Source organism: Saccopteryx bilineata, chromosome 9 (genome assembly GCF_036850765.1).
Source record: "Saccopteryx bilineata isolate mSacBil1 chromosome 9, mSacBil1_pri_phased_curated, whole genome shotgun sequence".
Classification (NCBI taxonomy): Eukaryota; Metazoa; Chordata; class Mammalia; order Chiroptera; family Emballonuridae; genus Saccopteryx; species Saccopteryx bilineata.
The window spans coordinates 76,542,463-76,559,585 of record NC_089498.1 but is presented as its reverse complement, the minus strand read 5'-3'; the positions used below and the strand labels follow the sequence as shown (position 1 = coordinate 76,559,585).

The following is a 17,123-nucleotide window of genomic DNA, read 5'->3' as shown; positions in this document are numbered from 1 at the left end:
TAGAGCTACTTTCCTAATTGGCAGTTAGTTACATTTTACCAAGATTCACCCGCAGCATGATATATATATTTCCAAGTAAGTAGAAAATAGTTTTTGGTAGGGAAGCAGCAAATAGTCTTCCCACTTGTTCATTCAACAAATATTCCTCAAGACTCTACTACAGGACAAGCACTATGATGGGCGAAAGAAAATTCAGGGCAAACACTGCGGAGCCAATATCTGTCCCTGAGCTCCACTGGGAAGAAAGATGTCAAGAAATAATCACACAAGTAATTACTAACAACTGTGATGGCACAATACAGAAATCTACAGAAATCATGTGATAGTTCTGGAGGGTAGCATCAGGGAGGGTATCCCTAGAAAATTGACATTTGATATGGAAGTAGACGATTAGTAGAAATGGCCCAAGTAAATAAGTTCAGAAGAGTAGTTCAGGCAGAGGGAACAGCATATGTGAAGGCCTACAAGAAGCTCTGTACTTTGGAGGAAATGAAAACGCAGTGTGCCTGGAGTGCCACAAAAAGGGGACAGCTAAAGCCAGTCCTCAAAGGTGTTTCCCTAACTATGAGGCCCACAACCTGCTCACTGTGCTGCAGATCTACTCACGTTTTCTCCATGACTGTCCTAGCACACAACCCTGGCGCACTGGATAGAACATCAGCCTAGAACACTGAGGTCCCATGTGTTAAACCCCGAAGCCACCAGCTTGGGTGCAGGGCTCATTGGCTTGAGCATGGGGTCACTGGCTCAGCTGGAGTCCCTCAGTCAAGGCATATATGAGAAGCAGTCGATGAACAACTAAAGTGATGCAACTATGAGTTGATGCTTCTCATCTCACTTCCTTCTGTAATAATTTCATTGGTGGAGAGGATATACATACATAAATCATTATAAGACTATAAATTTCATCTGTATTTTAACAACTTGAGGCCAGAGACCATAACTTATATACTCTACTATCAACCTAGTAGCAATGTGCACAACTAGAGTCTGGTAACTAATTTTGTTATTTAGGGAGGAGAAATGTATAATAATAATTTTTTTTTTGAGAGGATAGACAAGAGAGGGAGAAAGATGAGAAGCATCAATTCTTTGTTGCAGCACCTTAGTTGTTCATTGATTGCTTTCTCATATGTGTCTTGACTGGGGAGCTACAGCAGAGCTAGTGACCCCTTGCTCAAGCCAGCAACCTTGGGCTTCAAGTCAGCAACCTTTGGGCTCAAGCCAGCTACCATGGGGTCATGTCTATGATCCCAAGCTCAAGCCAGCAACCCCACACTCAAGCTGGTGAGCTCATAGTCAAGCCGGCAACCTTGGGGTTTCGAACCTGGGTCTTCTGCATCCCACTCCAATGCTCTATCCACTGCGCCACAGCCTGGTCAGTCTAGACTAAGAATTTAAGTGTTACTTGTCTAGACAGTTTTCTATTTAAGATTGATTAACCCATTCATATATCCTTATCTACTCTAATTGTATGAATAAAAACTTGTCCACTTTACAAATAAAAGATGAGCCAATTCTCTGGGGATGGGGATGGGGTCAGAGAGAAGGTTAGAAATACAGGGAAGCTAGCTAATAGGGGTCCTTCACTCAACTCTAAAAAATAATGTATCATTTATCTTTCTTCACAAAAAGCTTCCTTATAGAATAAGTTAAGCTTATTTTGAAAGAAGGAAAGACTTTGACTTGGATTGTGGCCAGCTACAATGAAATTCAACCACCGTTCCCCTTAAAACTCCAACTGGAGCCTGACCTGTGGTGGCACAGTGGATAAAGCATCAACCTGGAAATGCTGAGGTTGCCAGTTTGAAACCCTGGGCTTGCCTGGTCAAGGCACATATGGGAGTTGATGCTTCCAGCTCCTCCCCCCTTCTCTCTCTCTGTCTTTCCTCTCTCTCTCTCTCTCTCTCTCTCTGTCTCTCTCTCCTCTCTAAAATGAATAAATTAAAAAAAAAATTAAAAAAAAAAATCTCCAACTGGAAATCTTATCAGTGGGAAATTCTCTAAGGGCCAAAGACTCTATTTTCTGCAACTTAACAATATTTGTAAAATAGTTCTAAGATTTGCTACCTGTCACCCTCTAAATATACACACATATCCCACACTCATACCAATCTAATAAACTGACTTCAGACAGAAGAATTTTTTGAAATCTAAATCCAAACATGTAACCAACACAATATCATTTATGAATATTTGTTTCTCTTTGTGATTACTTAAGCATGTGCATATAGTAACATTTTAAGGCAGGAAAAAATAATCAGGATGCCTTCCAATGGCTGTGCATTGGCTGCTTGTTTGGTGTATGTGCCTTGACCAGACAAGCCCAGGGTTTCAAACCAGCGACCTCAGTGTTCCAGGTTGGCACTCCATCCACTGCACCACCACAGGCCAGGCTGGGGTATTTTTTTAATGGTGAAAAAGAATAAAGGCTGGTACATCTGTTTATAGTTAAGTCTGTATTTATATCCAAGAAAAACACAAACTGGTCTGGAGAGAAAAAGAGTAAAAGACAAATCAAGTTCAAACTGAAAAATACTAAGAAACACTGAGACTGCTACTAAAAATAGATTTTCTAATTTCAACAATAAAATGTAATACTTTTGTAACAAGTAAAATTTTGTGGCGCAGTGGATAGAGTGTCGGACTGGGATGCCAAGGAGCCAGGTTCGAGACCCCGAGGTTGCCAGCTTGAGCGCGCAGGCTCATCTGGTTTGAGCAAAAGCTCACCAGCTTGCACCCAAGGTTGCTGGCTCGAGCAAGGGGTCACTCGGTCTGCTGAAGGCCCGCGGTCAAGGCACATACGAGAAAGCAATCAATGAACAACTAAGGTGTCGCAACGAAACACTTAATGATTGATGCTTCTCATCTCTCTCCGTTCCTGTCTGTCTGTCCCTATCTATCCCTCTCTGACTCTCTCTCTGTCACTGTAAAAAAAATAAAATAAAATTTTGTTCTCTTGGAGGAGGATATGAAGGTTCAGCATGACAAAAAGTGATTACTACTAGCATTCTGTTCAATAAAATACTTTATGTTTGGAGGTATCTTTCAGGTTGCTGAGTAGACACCACGAGCCAAGATCAACCTCCCCGAGTTAAAAATATTTATGGACAAGAAGTTATCGTTGAAATTAAATGGTGGCAGACAAGTCCAAGAAATATTGCAGAGATTTAATCCCTTTATGAATCTTGTAATAGATGAATGTGTGGAGATGGCAACTAGTGGCCAACAGAACAATACTGGAATGGTGGTAATACAAGCAAATAGTATCATCATGTTAAAAGCCTTGGAACAAGTTCTGAAGAAGGGCTGTGTGCACCAGAGAAATCAACTGCTTCTACTTGTCCCCTCTACACATCACCTGTTTTACTATAATACAGAAAGTCCTTGGGTTATGACAGTCTCGACATTCAGCATTTCAAGTTTACAATGCTCACTCCCAGAAAAACTTTAAAAACTTGAGATGTGAGTGTTTCAGCTTACACTGTTAGCGTTGTACTTAAGGATTATTTCAGCAAACTAGTTTGGTTGCATGCAGCAGAATAATACACAGTAAAGCAGCATATGCGTGAGGGAGCTGGAATCCCCCAGTGCGCTTACCTACGCCATTTTGGACTGTTAAAAGTGCAAGTATTCTGTTTGTGTTAGGCTAGGGTGTGTTTCGACTTACACCAAAATTTGGGTTACGTCACTGTCATAGGAACAAAACTGTGTCATAACCCGAGTACCCCTGGATTAAAGTCAGGTCGTATACATTTTCATACTGTTCTTTTTTGTTAAATATACTTTTGTAATAGTAAAAAAAAAAATACTGTATTATTTTTAGTGTTACATGAAAGATAAAACACTTTATGATAAAAATACAAATGAACAAAAATTCCCTACTTATATATTAATCTCAACTTCCTTCCCTAATAAACCTTCTGTAAATTGTTAAGAAGAAACAGATAAAGCCTGACCTGTGGTGGCGCAGTGGATAAAGCGTCAACCTGGAAATGCTGAGATTGCCGGTTTGAAAACCTGGTCAAAGCACATATGGGAGTTAATGCTTCCAGCTCCTCCCCCCTTCTCTCTCTCCTTGCTCTCTCTCTTTGTCTCTCTCTCTCCTCTCTAAAAAAATGAATAAATAAATTTTAAAAAAAGTGTTTAAAAAAAAAAAAAGAAAGAAAAAAAAGAAGAAACAGATAAGACAGTCTTCCTTTCCAAATCCATCCACAACAAAACTTAACAAGTACTGAAATGGCTGATAAAACAGAGAAGCAACCACCGAGATTCAAAACTTATCCTTTCTATGTGGCCCAATATACCCAGACAATTATTGCAAGAATTCTACAAGTCTAGTATACAAGGAAAAGACAAGGAAAATAAAAGCCTCCAATGGCTTTCATCAATGTAACTTCTTCTCTGGGTGTTTCACAGTCTTACTACAGAATTGAACTTTACTTCTTAAAGCTCACTCTTAAGTGTTTATATTACATAGTACTGAAGGCTTTAAAAAAGCCTTAAATATATGTTTCCCTCTTGTAGCCCTGTCTAAGGGAAGGTTTAAGGGCAGACCTGTCTGAAAGCAACATGAACCAAGAGAGTGACCCTTTCTTAGCAAGAGTGATGAGCATAGAGCAATATTCTAGAAAGAAACCTTGCTAACCTCTGACATTATTAAAGACTGCTACTTCTTTTGATACAGATCTAATGCTGGTTTACAATGTAAAAATATACCCCACTGTCATGACCATGAGGTAGGTTCAATGAAAAGACTGGGTCAGGATCAGCCAGAAAGCAAAAAAGTAGCAGATCAACTTCATATCTTTGTTTCCAGCCATGGGAATGAGGAATTCATGGCTCATAGTATGATACCACACTGTAACCAGCAGGACTCCAAAAAGCATATATCAACACCTGGTCTAAATTGTTAATTTTTAAAAAGATACTCACAATTTAAAGAGAATGGAAAAACCCAATGCCATTTTCATATAGGAGACAACATATTCTCACATTATGAATTCAGTAAGTGGCCTGCATAGTTGAAATGATTCTGAAACAGAGAACCAAAACCCAAAATAGCCTAAACACTTTTGTTATCTCAAACAATGGGCAGTTAGCCATTCATTCCTTCCTCTTAGTATATATTCTACTTGTTTCAGACAAAGCCCATTCTAAATCTGATGAGACTGTTCAAATTCAGTTCTACCAGATGTTTGAAAGCTGGGGGTAGAAAATATTCATTGCACAAAAATTCCTATTACAGGATTTTATACCTAAAAAAAATGAATGCTATACATATGTCCATTTAGTTTAAAAAAGAAAGTTATATTGCACGCCTACGACCAGCCTGACACTGGAAATAAAGGGATGAATACAACAGGTATGGTCCCTGCCACTGAGGAACCTATAATCTAGTGGAGAAGACAAACTCTGACCAAGTGCGATGAATGTCACGAGGAGTATATACATGCTATGCTGAATTGCAGACAGTGGATAAGAAAGATATTCCCACCTTACCTCCTTCCTAAGTGTTCAGTAAAAGCTCAGGGAGTTGTCAAAAAGCTTTTCAAATAATGACCCCCTCAGCTGTGACACATATAAAACACAAGCATTTTATATGTACTGTATATAAATGACCAGTAATTTTTTTCTTTCTTAAGTGAGAAGTGAGGGAAGCAGAGTGACAGACCGCTGCATGTACCCCAACCAGAATCCATCCAGCAAGCCCCCACTGGGGTGATGCTCTGCCCCTCTGGGGTCACTGCTCTGTTGCTTGGCAACCGAACTATTTTAGAACCTGAGGCCAAGCCATGGAGCCATCCTCAGCACCCGAGGCCAACTTGCTCCAACCGAGCCATGGCTGTGGGAGGTGAAGAAAGAGACAGAGAGAGAGAGAAGGGGGAGGGGTGGAGAAGCAGATGGTCACTTCTCCTACATGCCCTGAACGGGAATCAAACCTAGGACCAGGCTGACACTTAACTGCTGAGCCAACCAACCAGGGCCAAAATGACCAGTAATTTAAAAAGTATATAAACTGACTACTTTTTAAACAAATATACACTAAATGACTTGCACCTATGGCTCTCCATATTGTCTCCCTGATGTGAGCAACACCACAACTGGGTCTGTAGAGTTAGCTTTCAACAGGACATTCCGATGTCCATGTTGTGCCTGATTTAAGAAAAGAACCCACCATATTGCAATAATTATTGGATACTATTGTTACCAGAATGCCCTCGGCTTTTAAAGTTTCTGGAGCTAGACTGACTTAAGGTTGATTCTCAAAATTTGAATATGCCACTGGCTTAGCTGTGCAACTTTAGACAGTTATGTTACCTCTCTAGGCTTTACTTTTCATAATGACTAGAGATAATTATTACAGCTGGGAGGGACGGCACCACCCCAATTCTTGATCACCAACTTTTCATGGGTTCTTGAAGTGGCCGGAAATTCACCTGTGTTTTATTAGTCATCACTCTGCCATTTTCTATAGAAACTTAATCTCGACAAATTCTCATTCTCATCATCTAAATGCTCACAAAGAATAAACAGACAGCAAAGGAGAAACAAAATTAGTGCAAATATATGTGGTCCTGGCTTTAGAGTAAGAGTAGACCCAGAACTGTTGTTCAATTAAAGATAAATCAGGCCTTTTGCTTAGTCTCCAGCTCGACACAATCAGGGAAAAATATACAAGAAATATTAAAACTCAAATAAGTCCCAACCTCATAAAAGTATTTGCCTTAATGCTGCCCTTACTCCTCGACTATAACAGCAGGAGCTAACTTATACTGTGGTTGACACTTGGGACTTTTGTTCTTTTATTTTGTCCGTTTAGTGTTATACCAGCTCTATTTATAAAACAGCTTTAGAAAGTCCAACTTTCCACTGTGTAAATATATAAATGAATTGGGGGTTCATTAAAATTATAAACATAGTTGTAGAAACCTGAAGTCTCCAAAACTGTTCTATCAATCACATTAGTAAATGTTAAGTATATTGGAACAAAGTGCACATCAGTCCCATTCTTATACATCTTTTGATCTTTAGACAAAGTTTTTCAAATGAAAGTTCATGATTCTGCAAAGAATCACAAACCTACTTTTAGTACTAAATACAATTTTTTTAAAATCCCACAAACCTACCTTAAATACTTTTAGTTCTAATAGACTTCAAGCTAAACAGCCATTTATACTATAAAAAGCCTTTATCTGTTTTGCAAGCATAAATACTTCTGTACTGATCTGTATCCTTTTTTTCTTCTTTTAATTAAAAGAAAAGACATGCTAGGAAATGAATGTCACTGGAACAGAACCTTACCTTCACATCATTTTTTTCATATAGGCCCTTCACATAGGCCATGCCAGAAAAAAACAAACAAACAAACAAACAAACAAAAAACGGCTTTAAACAGAGAATCCTGCTAGGGCTAAGACAAATAGAAACTCCATAACTAATGGCATTATTGTTGCTTCTGATTATAGGTGAAAAATTTCCACTGATATTTAACAACTTTCTTCTAAGTGATTTTATATGTACTGTATATAAATGACCAGTAATTTCTCACCAGTGAGAAGTGAGGGAAGCAGAGTGACAGACCGCTGCATGTACCCCAACCAGAATCCATCCAGCAAGCCCCCACTGGGGTGATGCTCTGCCCCTCTGGGGTCACTGCTCTGTTGCTTGGCAACCGAACTATTTTAGAACCTGAGGCCAAGCCATGGAGCCATCCTCAGCACCCGAGGCCAACTTGCTCCAACCGAGCCATGGCTGTGGGAGGTGAAGAAAGAGACAGAGAGAGAGAGAAGGGGGAGGGGTGGAGAAGCAGATGGTCACTTCTCCTACATGCCCTGAACGGGAATCAAACCTAGGACCAGGCTGACACTTAACTGCTGAGCCAACCAACCAGGGCCAAAATGACCAGTAATTTAAAAAGTATATAAACTGACTACTTTTTAAACAAATATACACTAAATGACTTGCACCTATGGCTCTCCATATTGTCTCCCTGATGTGAGAATAGTGGAGTGAAAACAGCACAGGATCCCCAGGAAGAGAAATGGAGTTTGCAGCCAAGCTTCATCACTAACGAGCTGCACCACTGTGGCCAGGTTACTTAATTTCTCTGATCTACAGTATCTCTTTCATCTGTAAAATTAGGACTACAGCAACAAAAGAATTGCTATGAGATTACGTATATATATATATATATATATGAAAGTATTTTATAAACTATAAAGGATTATATAAATGTTCTTATTATTTACTTTATTAATTTTCCTTTAATAAAAATTTTATGTTCATTTCAAAAATTGGAAAATACAGAAAAGTATTAAGAAGAAAAAAATCCCCCACAGGCTTATCACCCAAACATTGTTATTTATTTATTTTTATTTTTTTGTATTTTTCTGAAGTTGGAAACGGGGAGGCAGTCAGACAGACTCCCGCCTGCGCCCGACCGGGATCCACCCGCCTTGCCCACCAGGGGGCGATGCTCTGCCAATCTGGGGCGTTGCTCTTTTGTGACCAGAGCCATTCTAGCGCCTAAGGCAGAGGCCATAGAGCCACCCCGAGCGCCCGGGCCAACTTTGCTCTAATGGAGCCCTGGCTGCAGGAGGGGAAGAGAGAGAGAGAGAGAGGGAGAGGGGGAGGGGTGGAGAAGCAGATGGGCACTTCTCCTGTGTGCCCTGGCCAGGAATCGAACCCGGGACTCCTGCACGCCAGGCCGACACTCTACCACTGAGCCAACCGGCCAGGGCCCATTGTTATTTATTTTAACTGAAATAACTTTAACATCAACCAAAAGAAATTAAAGCAAAATGAAATTTTAATTGCTAATCTTTTTTTTTTTTCACTTTTTTTTTTTTTTGTATTTTTCCAAAGCTGGAAACTGGGAGGCAGTCAGACAAACTCTCGCATGCGTCCGACCGGGATCTACCCGGCATGCCCACCAGAGGGCAATGCTCTGCCCATCTTGGGGCGTCGCTCTGCCGCAATCAGAGCCATTCTAGCGCCTGAAGCAGAGGCCACAGAGCCATCCTCAGCGCCCAGGCAAACTTTGCTCCAGTGGAGCCTTGGCTGTGGGAGGGGAAGAGAGAGACAGAGAGGAAAGAGAGGGGGAGGGGTGGAGAAGCAGATGGGTACTTCTCCTGTGTGCCCTGCCAGGAATCGAACCCAGGACTCCTGCACACCAGGCCGACGCTCTACCACTGAGCCAACTGGCCAGGGCCTAATTGCTAATCTTTTAAGAGCAGAACAGACTTTCCCATCATTTTAAAGACAATGCTGCTATTTATCCTAGAGCTGGTTTCAACAGTATGATATATAGGTGAGGTTCATAAAAGTCAAGGCCACAAAAACTCCCAAAAATAAATATTTCATGAACCCAAAGAGTAACTATAACACATGCCCTCAGATGCAATGGAGAAGGCAGTGTCTGAAGTCTCATTAACATAACTGGCAGAACCATATGGTCACAAAGACAGATTTCCACGGGCCACTTCAATGGGAAAAAAATTTATATACCATGCTACAAAACAGGCAATCTAAGACTTCCGACTTTTTCCCAACTGCTTACTGAATCCCATCCTTGGAACTTCTGTACCTCTCCTGTTTTTTTCTTTCCCACCCTTCCTCCCCCTATATCCCCTTGTTGCTTTATTATTGCATTAGAATCACTCTCAGTGTTTAAAATGGCCTTATTCCATACAAGGGAATATTATTCAGCAACAAAAAGGATTGACGTTAGGACATATACTGTACCTTGAAAACATGCTAAGAGAGAAAAGTTGGAAAAAAAGGGCACATACTTTACAATTGTTTGTATGAAATGTCCAGAAGAGGCAAATTCACAGAGACAACGCAGAATGGTGGGTGTTCAGTGGTGACGATGGGAGAGAATGAGTGGCTGCTAATGTGTATGAGGTTTCTTTTCGAGGGGACAAAATTGTCCTAAAATTAGATTGTACTGATGTTGCACAACTCTGTAAATATACTAAAAAACACTACATTGTAGCCTGACCTGTGGTGGTGCAGTGGATAAAGCGTCAACCTGGAAATGCTGAGGTTGCCGGTTCGAAACTCTGGGCTTGCCTGGTCAAGGCACATATGGGAGTTGATGCTTCTAGCTCCTCCCCTACTTCTCTCTCTCTGTCTCTCCTCTCTCCCTCTCTCTGTCTCTCCCTCTCCTCTCTAAAATAAATAAATAAATAAAAATTAAAAAAGAAAAACCACTACATTGTAAACTTTAAGTGGGTGAATTATATGTTATGTGAATAGCATCTCAACAAAGCTGTTTGGGGTTTTCTTGTTTTTTTTTTTTGTTTTTTTTTTAAGTGAGAGGAGGGGAGATAGGCTCCTGATGCACCCTGACCAGGCAGGATCTACCTGGCAACCCCCATCTGGGGTCAATGCTCGAACCAACTGGGTCACTGACTACAAGAGGGAAAGAGAGAGAGGAGGGGGAAAGGAAAGCGAAGAGAAGCAGATGGTCACTTCTCATATGTGTTCTGACCAGGGATCAAACCTGGGATGTCTGCAGGCCAGGCTGACGCTTTATCCACCAAGCAAACTGAGCAGGGCCAAAACTATTTTTAAAAAATGATCTTGTTCAGCCTGACCAGGTGGTAGTGCAGTGGATAGAGGGTCGGACTGGGATGCAGAGGACCCAGGTTCGAGACCCCAAGGATGCCAGCTTGAGCGCAGGCTCATCTGGTTTGAACAAAGCTCACCAGCTTGGACCCAAGGTTGCTGGCTTGAGCAAGGGGTTACTCGGTCTGCTGAAGGCCCATGGTCAAGGCACATATGAGAAAGCAATCAATGAACTAAGGTGTCGCAACGAAAAACTAATGATTGATGCTTCTCATCTCTCTCCGTTCCTGTCAGCTGTGATAAAGTATGTATATGAAGTGACCAGACTACTTTGGTTTACCAAATATTCATGAAATTACAACATCAAATGAGTCTTGCCTCCCCCAAAAGAAGTTACCTTAGCCCTGACTGGTTGCTCAGTGATTAGAGCATTAGCTCGGCATGTGGATGTCCCAGGTTCAATTCCCAGTCAGGGCACACAGGAGAAGCAACCATCTGCTTCTCTCCACACCCCCTTCTCTCTCTTTATCTCTCTTCCTCACCTGCAGTCATGGCTCAGTTAGAGCAAGTTGGTTCCGAGCACTGAGGATGGCTCCATGGTCTCGCCTCAGGCACTAAAATAGTTAGGTTGCTGAGCAACGGAGCAATGCGCCAGATAGGTAGAGCATTCCCCTGTAGGGGACTTGCTGGTGGCTCCTGGTCAGGCGCATGTGGGAGTCTGTCTCTCTGCCTCCCCACTTCTCACTTAAGAAAACTTAAAAATTTTGCCTGACCTGTGGTGGCGCAGTGGATAAAGCGTCGACCTGGAAAAGCTGAGGTCACCGGTTCGAAACCCTGGGCTTGCCTGGTCAAGGCACATATGGGAGTTGATGCTTCCAGCTCCTCCCCCCCTTCTCTCTCTCTGTCTCTCCCTCTCCTCTCTAAAATGAATAAATTAAAAAAAAAACTGAGAAAAAAAAAGAAAACTTAAATTTTTTTTTAAAAGTTACTTTAATGATGCCCTAAGTCAAAATATGGTCTTCAGAGTCCCAATAATTCTGTGCCTTTATTTGGGTAGTTCCTTCTACTTGCAGGACCTCATTTTCTTTATGATCAACCAAATTTATCTCCCTTCCCCAGAAAGTTCCTTCTCTCCTTCAACAATACTTATGGAGCCATTCTGTGTGCCACTGTCAAGGAGCTGTCCTGAAGAGCACATAAAGAAATATCAAACGGGGCCTATTCTCCAGAAACAATCTAACTAGGGACATAACTCCTACAAGATTCATCAGGATACTCAGCAACACACACAGAAAGGCCACGACTGACACTGGTCATTTCAAGCAACAGGTAGATGCTCTGGCCTCCCCAGAATACAATCTATTATATCTCCTTCACACACTATTCTCGTCCTCTCTCCCCACTCTTTGTTCATTTTACTGGATAAGGTCTTCTGTTAAACAGCCCATATGTCATGCACTGACTCATCTCCAATTTCTCTCCAACTTGCCTCCTGTGCTAATCAAGACATTCTACTTGCTATAACCTGGAAGTGACTTCCTCATAAGTACATTTTCTTCATGATTGCTATTTGTCACCACAATTCTCCCCACTTCTAATTCATATTGACCACCAATCTCAAGTCTCTTCTTTTGTATGTATTAGGAAGTATGTAGCCAGCTATATGTTGGGGTTTTTTTCAGCTTATAACTGACTGGTCTTATTCCTTTTATATTTGTCTCACGGTATCTATTGTAGTGTTTCCTAACTATGGGTATATATTGAACCACCTATGGAGATTCTTTTTTTTTTTCTTTTCTTTTTTTTTTTTGTGGCAGAGACAGAGAGTCGGAGAGAGGGACAGAAAGACAGGAAGGGAGAGAGATGAGAAACATCAATTCTTCGTTGTGGTTCCTTAGTTGTTCATTGATTGATTTCTCATATGTTCCTTGACCGTGGGCCTTCAGCAGAATGAGTGACCCCTTGCTCAAGCCAGCTTGGGCTCAAGCTGGTGAGCCTTGCTCAAACCCAATGAGCCCACACTCAAGCTGGCAACCTCGGGGTCTAGAATCTAGGTCCTCTGCGTCCCAGTCCGACGCTCTATCCACTGCACCACCGCCTGGTCAGGCCACCTATGGAGATTCTTAAAAATAAAAAGGTCCTTATCCAGCCCCTTGGAAACCTCAGTAAATCTGGAGTGGGAGCTAGACATCTTTATTTCTAAAAAAGCCCCACTGGTGATTCTGATGCACATTCCAACCTGAGAACCATTGACTTATTACAATGCTCCCTATACAGCAGACATTCAATTTGTTTTAATTCATGCATTGAAGCTCATAAATAACTTTTCTCCAAATAGCTTAACCAGATATCAACCCCTAGACTACACTAGCTCTGTTCCAAGTGCAACATATGGTTTGAAGATTTCGTTTCCTGAAGTACTCCTTGGAGGGACACTATTACCTTGTCTCTCTACATTGTTTCCTATTTGTGGAAAAATGGAGGCCTGGAATGTAGCCATGTTAGACAACACTACATAAGAATGTACTCTGAGTCTTAGATTAAAATTATTCATAAAAAGAACAAGAACAGCCTGACCAGGTGGTGGCGCAGTGGATAGAGTGTCCAACTAGGATGCAGAGGACCCAGGTTCAAAACCCCGAGGTCGCCAGCTTGAGTGTAGGGTCATCTGGTTTGAGCAAGGCTCACCAGCTTGAGCCCAAAGTCTCTGGTTTGACCAAGGGGTCACTCAATCTGCTGTGGCTCCCAGTCAAGGCACATATGAGAAAGCAATCAATGAACAACTAAGGTGCCGCAACGAAGAATCGATGCCTCTCATCTCGCTCCCTTCCTGGCTGTCTGTTCCTATCTGCCCCTCTCTCTGTCACCAAAAAAAAGAAGAAAAAAAAACCAAGAACAATGTGGAACTAGACATTTTGAATGAACACAATATTCTTACAGAAAAGATTCTTACTGAATCTATACAGAAGGCAGATCAGAAATTTAGTCAGTAGTGTTTCCCAGTCTTCCTCACTTAATTAAGTGTCCTGAACTGCCTGAGACAGTTGAGTGAAAACTGAGGAAGACTTTCAGCTGCTAAAGTGCCTCTGGTGCAGTGAAGTGCTCTAATCAGATAAGTAACCTAAGCCCCACCCAGACCCATAGTTGCCTCCCAACTGTCCTGACACACTATTTATTTAGAGAGCTCAGTGGGGAGCAGTATGAACTTTTCCCAAAGCCTGCTTCACAGGCAGCAGCAGTCTGAGTCACCCACGGAGGGGGGGGGGGGGGTAATTCTCCAGAGAAGCCTGAGGAGAATGGTCACAGCACCTCTTTCCTATTTCAGAAGTGGGCTCTGTCTCCTCCAAGAAGCACCTCAGTTATTAATCACAGATGTGGTGTACAGGTTTCTGCGGAACTACTTTGCCACCCAGGAAAGTTGTGGATTAGGAAGAAGACTCCCGGTTCTTCTCTCTAGCAGGGGCCACAGGTCCCAGATTCCACAGGCCTCTCCCAGCAGCTCCATCTTACTTCCTGCGGGAGGAGGAGCCAAGAAGGAGGGCCCAGAGTCTGGAAAGGCCCCAAAGAGAGGAAACCGTTTGACAGCAGGTAAAGCCAGGTGGAAATCTCCAAGAGAGGGTAAAAAATGACAGGCAGCAGGGTTAAGATTAAGGGGAAAAGAAATTGGTGTTAAAGATATCATCCGGTGTTTGAGAGTGCCAGGGGTGTGAAAGAAGTTGAATGCCCAGGAAGGGAGGAGGAGACAGACGAGTAGCCAGTAAGACAAGTGGACAAAGGGGCAGGCAGCAGGGAGCACTGGGGAGGGCTGGTGGGTGAGGCAGGTAACAGAGTGAGGAGCAGAAGTATTAGAAAAGAGAAAAATGTGGCTCAAGAATCCCGGGAAAGAAAGTCAGGGAATCAGTAACGGAGCCCATCAGCCCATAGGCCAGACTGGGGAGGCCTAAAAAAGGAGCTGAGACTAAGGCTGTCAACGTGAGGGGAGACAGCCTGCTGAAGGAAAGGGGTCATCAGTCATCCAAACAATTACCATTTATTAAGCACTTACTATGTATGGTTCATGCGTTGTGCTAAGCACTTTATAATACCACCTAGCTGAATCTTCACAACAAAACCACAGGGCAAGCATTATTATGATTAACCCCATTTTATAGATGAGGAAACTGAGGCCTAGAGAGAGTCAGGGGCATGCTTCAAGGTCACAGCACGGGGGAGTCTGAATTCGAACCCATGGCCGTCTGGTTCCAGAGCCCAGGTGCAAAGCCACAGGCAGCGAGTGGGCAAAGGCGAGCCGCGAGGCGGACCGGGACCCCGGGGATGTCTCCCGTCCCGTTCCGCTTCCCACCCCAGGCCCGGCGCGCTCACCCGGACGAGGTTGCTGACTGCCGCCTGCACGGCGGCCACGGGCGCGGTGAGGTCAGGAATGGCTTTGCCGTCCACCTCGCCTTCCTCGTGCATGATCACCAGGTGCGAGATCTGCTGCGCCACCGGCTCCAGGATGCTCTCGATCGTGCGCGTATGAAACACCGGCATCGCGGCGGCGAGCGGGGCGGCGAACCGCGGGCTACAGAGAACTGGGTACAGTGGGGTTTGGAACCTTCGGACAGACAGACTCCGAGCGGCGACTACAGAGTCCGGGCTTCCCTCGGCGTAACCAGCCTCACGGACGCCCCCGCCCCCTCGGGTTGTTCCGTCCAATCGTAGTGTCGTTCAGAATCGGGGTGCCACTCCTATTGGTCCCTCTTCGTGATGCTCCTCCCCGATCCCGCGCCTCCAAGACCCCGCCCAGCCCAGCCCCCATTCCCAAGGAAGGGGCCTGGGATTGGGGCTGCGCCGCCGGGATTGCGACTGGATTCCCAAACCCTAGCGCCGGGCGCTCCTTATAAGGGCATGGTGGGAGCGGAGCGCTCGGCAGGAGTCGGTGGCCCCGCCCTCCAGGGCCGCCTCCCGCCGGGTTCTGCAGAACTCCGCCCCTCTGCAGAATCACCTCAGCGGGGCGGGGTCTCACCTCCCGCGGCTCAGGAATCGGCTGATCCCAGAGAGCTTGTAGGTCACCTCTTCCCCTCCCCGGCTTTCCCTCAACAAAGACGCCCCCAAAATACTCATTCCAATTCCCCTTAGTAATACGTGGAAACGTTTTTAGTAAAATGTTCAATCAACAAAAGTGCACAGAGAAACATGAGCGTCCCATTCATTCACACACTCCACCCTCTCCCTTCCTCAGAGGTATTCACTGTTAACAGTGTGGTAGCCTGTAGACCTTTGTCTATTCATTCAATTTGTACATATATATTTTCTAAATAAATGAGATTAAACATTTTCCTAGACCTTGATGCTTTTTCCTCTTAATTAAAATTCCCTAGTTATATTTCTACCTCATTCTTTTTAAGAGCTGCATGGTATTCCATTACATGAAATCAAACAATTTCCTAACAATGGACATTTAGGTTGGATTCTGTTTTCCACTATTAAAAAACAGTTCTGCATGAATATCATTGTACTTGCCTCAGTTGTGCACATGTGTATTTATCTAGGACAGATACCTAGAAATGAAGTGAAATGCAAAATATGTATATTTTCATTTTGATAAAGAGAAAATTACCTATTTCTCTTACAGCACACTGTGTATAAGACATCTTCTAAGTCAGTGGTCCCCAACCTTTTTTGGGCCACGGACCAGTTTAATGTCAGAAAATATTTTCATGGACCAGCCTTTAGGATGGGATGGATAAATGTATCACGTGACCAAGACAAGCGTCAAGAGTGAGTCTTAGATGGATGTAACAGAGGGAATCTGGTCATTTTTTAAAAAATAAAATCGTTCAGACTTAAATATAAATAAAACGGAAATAATGTAAGTTATTTATTCTTTCTCTGCGGACTGGTACCAAATGATCCACGGACCAGTACCGGTCCACAGCCGGGGGGTTGGGGACCACTGTTCTAAGTGTATGCTTCACCTCAAATTCTCTTCATCTAAGTTTCCCCATTCTAAGATGAAACACTTTCACTAAAACCTCCAAGCAGAAGATGCTCAATTCAAATGAAAATATTTCTCAAAGACCCACACTTTGCATAAGGCTAAATTATGTCTGCTTTGTCCCATGTATTTTCTGAAGGGATTTTTGTCTAGTAATATGTATCCCTTTTCTGCTGTGCATGTTGCCAAATACTGTACTTTTCCTATCCATACTTTCACTTTATTAGTTTTTTTATTTTTTAATTACAATTTACCTTTAACATCACTCTGTATCAGTCAGATGTACAGCCAAGTGGCCAGAAAATCACGTCTCCTGCAGGGTGGTACCCCTACTGCCCTAAACACCCAACTGGGCCCACACTTACCCGTATGATATTATTGACTATATGCCCTATGTTACAATCCACGTCTCTGTGGCTATTCTGTAACGACCAATCTATACTGCTAATCCTTTCACCCTTTCACCTAGTCCACCAAAACCCCTCCCCTCTGATTACCTTCACTTTTTTGTTACTGCTTTCATGTCTTTATAGGCAACAGACTTCTACAACTCTGTTTTAAAATAACATTT

At 43.1% G+C, this 17,123-nt stretch overlaps 1 protein-coding gene and 1 pseudogene across 2 annotated transcripts in view; one reads left to right on the top strand and one right to left on the bottom strand.

Annotated features, from left to right (window-relative positions):
* Positions 1 to 15,281, bottom strand: part of VCL (vinculin) — a 165,414-nt gene extending 150,133 nt beyond the window's left edge. The window contains exon 1 of one of the 2 annotated variants that reach the window (XM_066242481.1): positions 14,938 to 15,281. In XM_066242481.1, coding sequence (XP_066098578.1) covers positions 14,938 to 15,105 — 168 coding nt within the window. In that variant the 5' untranslated portion in view covers positions 15,106 to 15,281. The remainder of the gene's footprint in view (positions 1 to 14,937) is intronic. The other variant, XM_066242480.1, reaches the window with a different exon arrangement.
* On the top strand, positions 3,080 to 3,454 carry LOC136313176 (small nuclear ribonucleoprotein G pseudogene; annotated as a pseudogene).
* Positions 15,282 to 17,123: the final 1,842 nt, after the last annotated feature.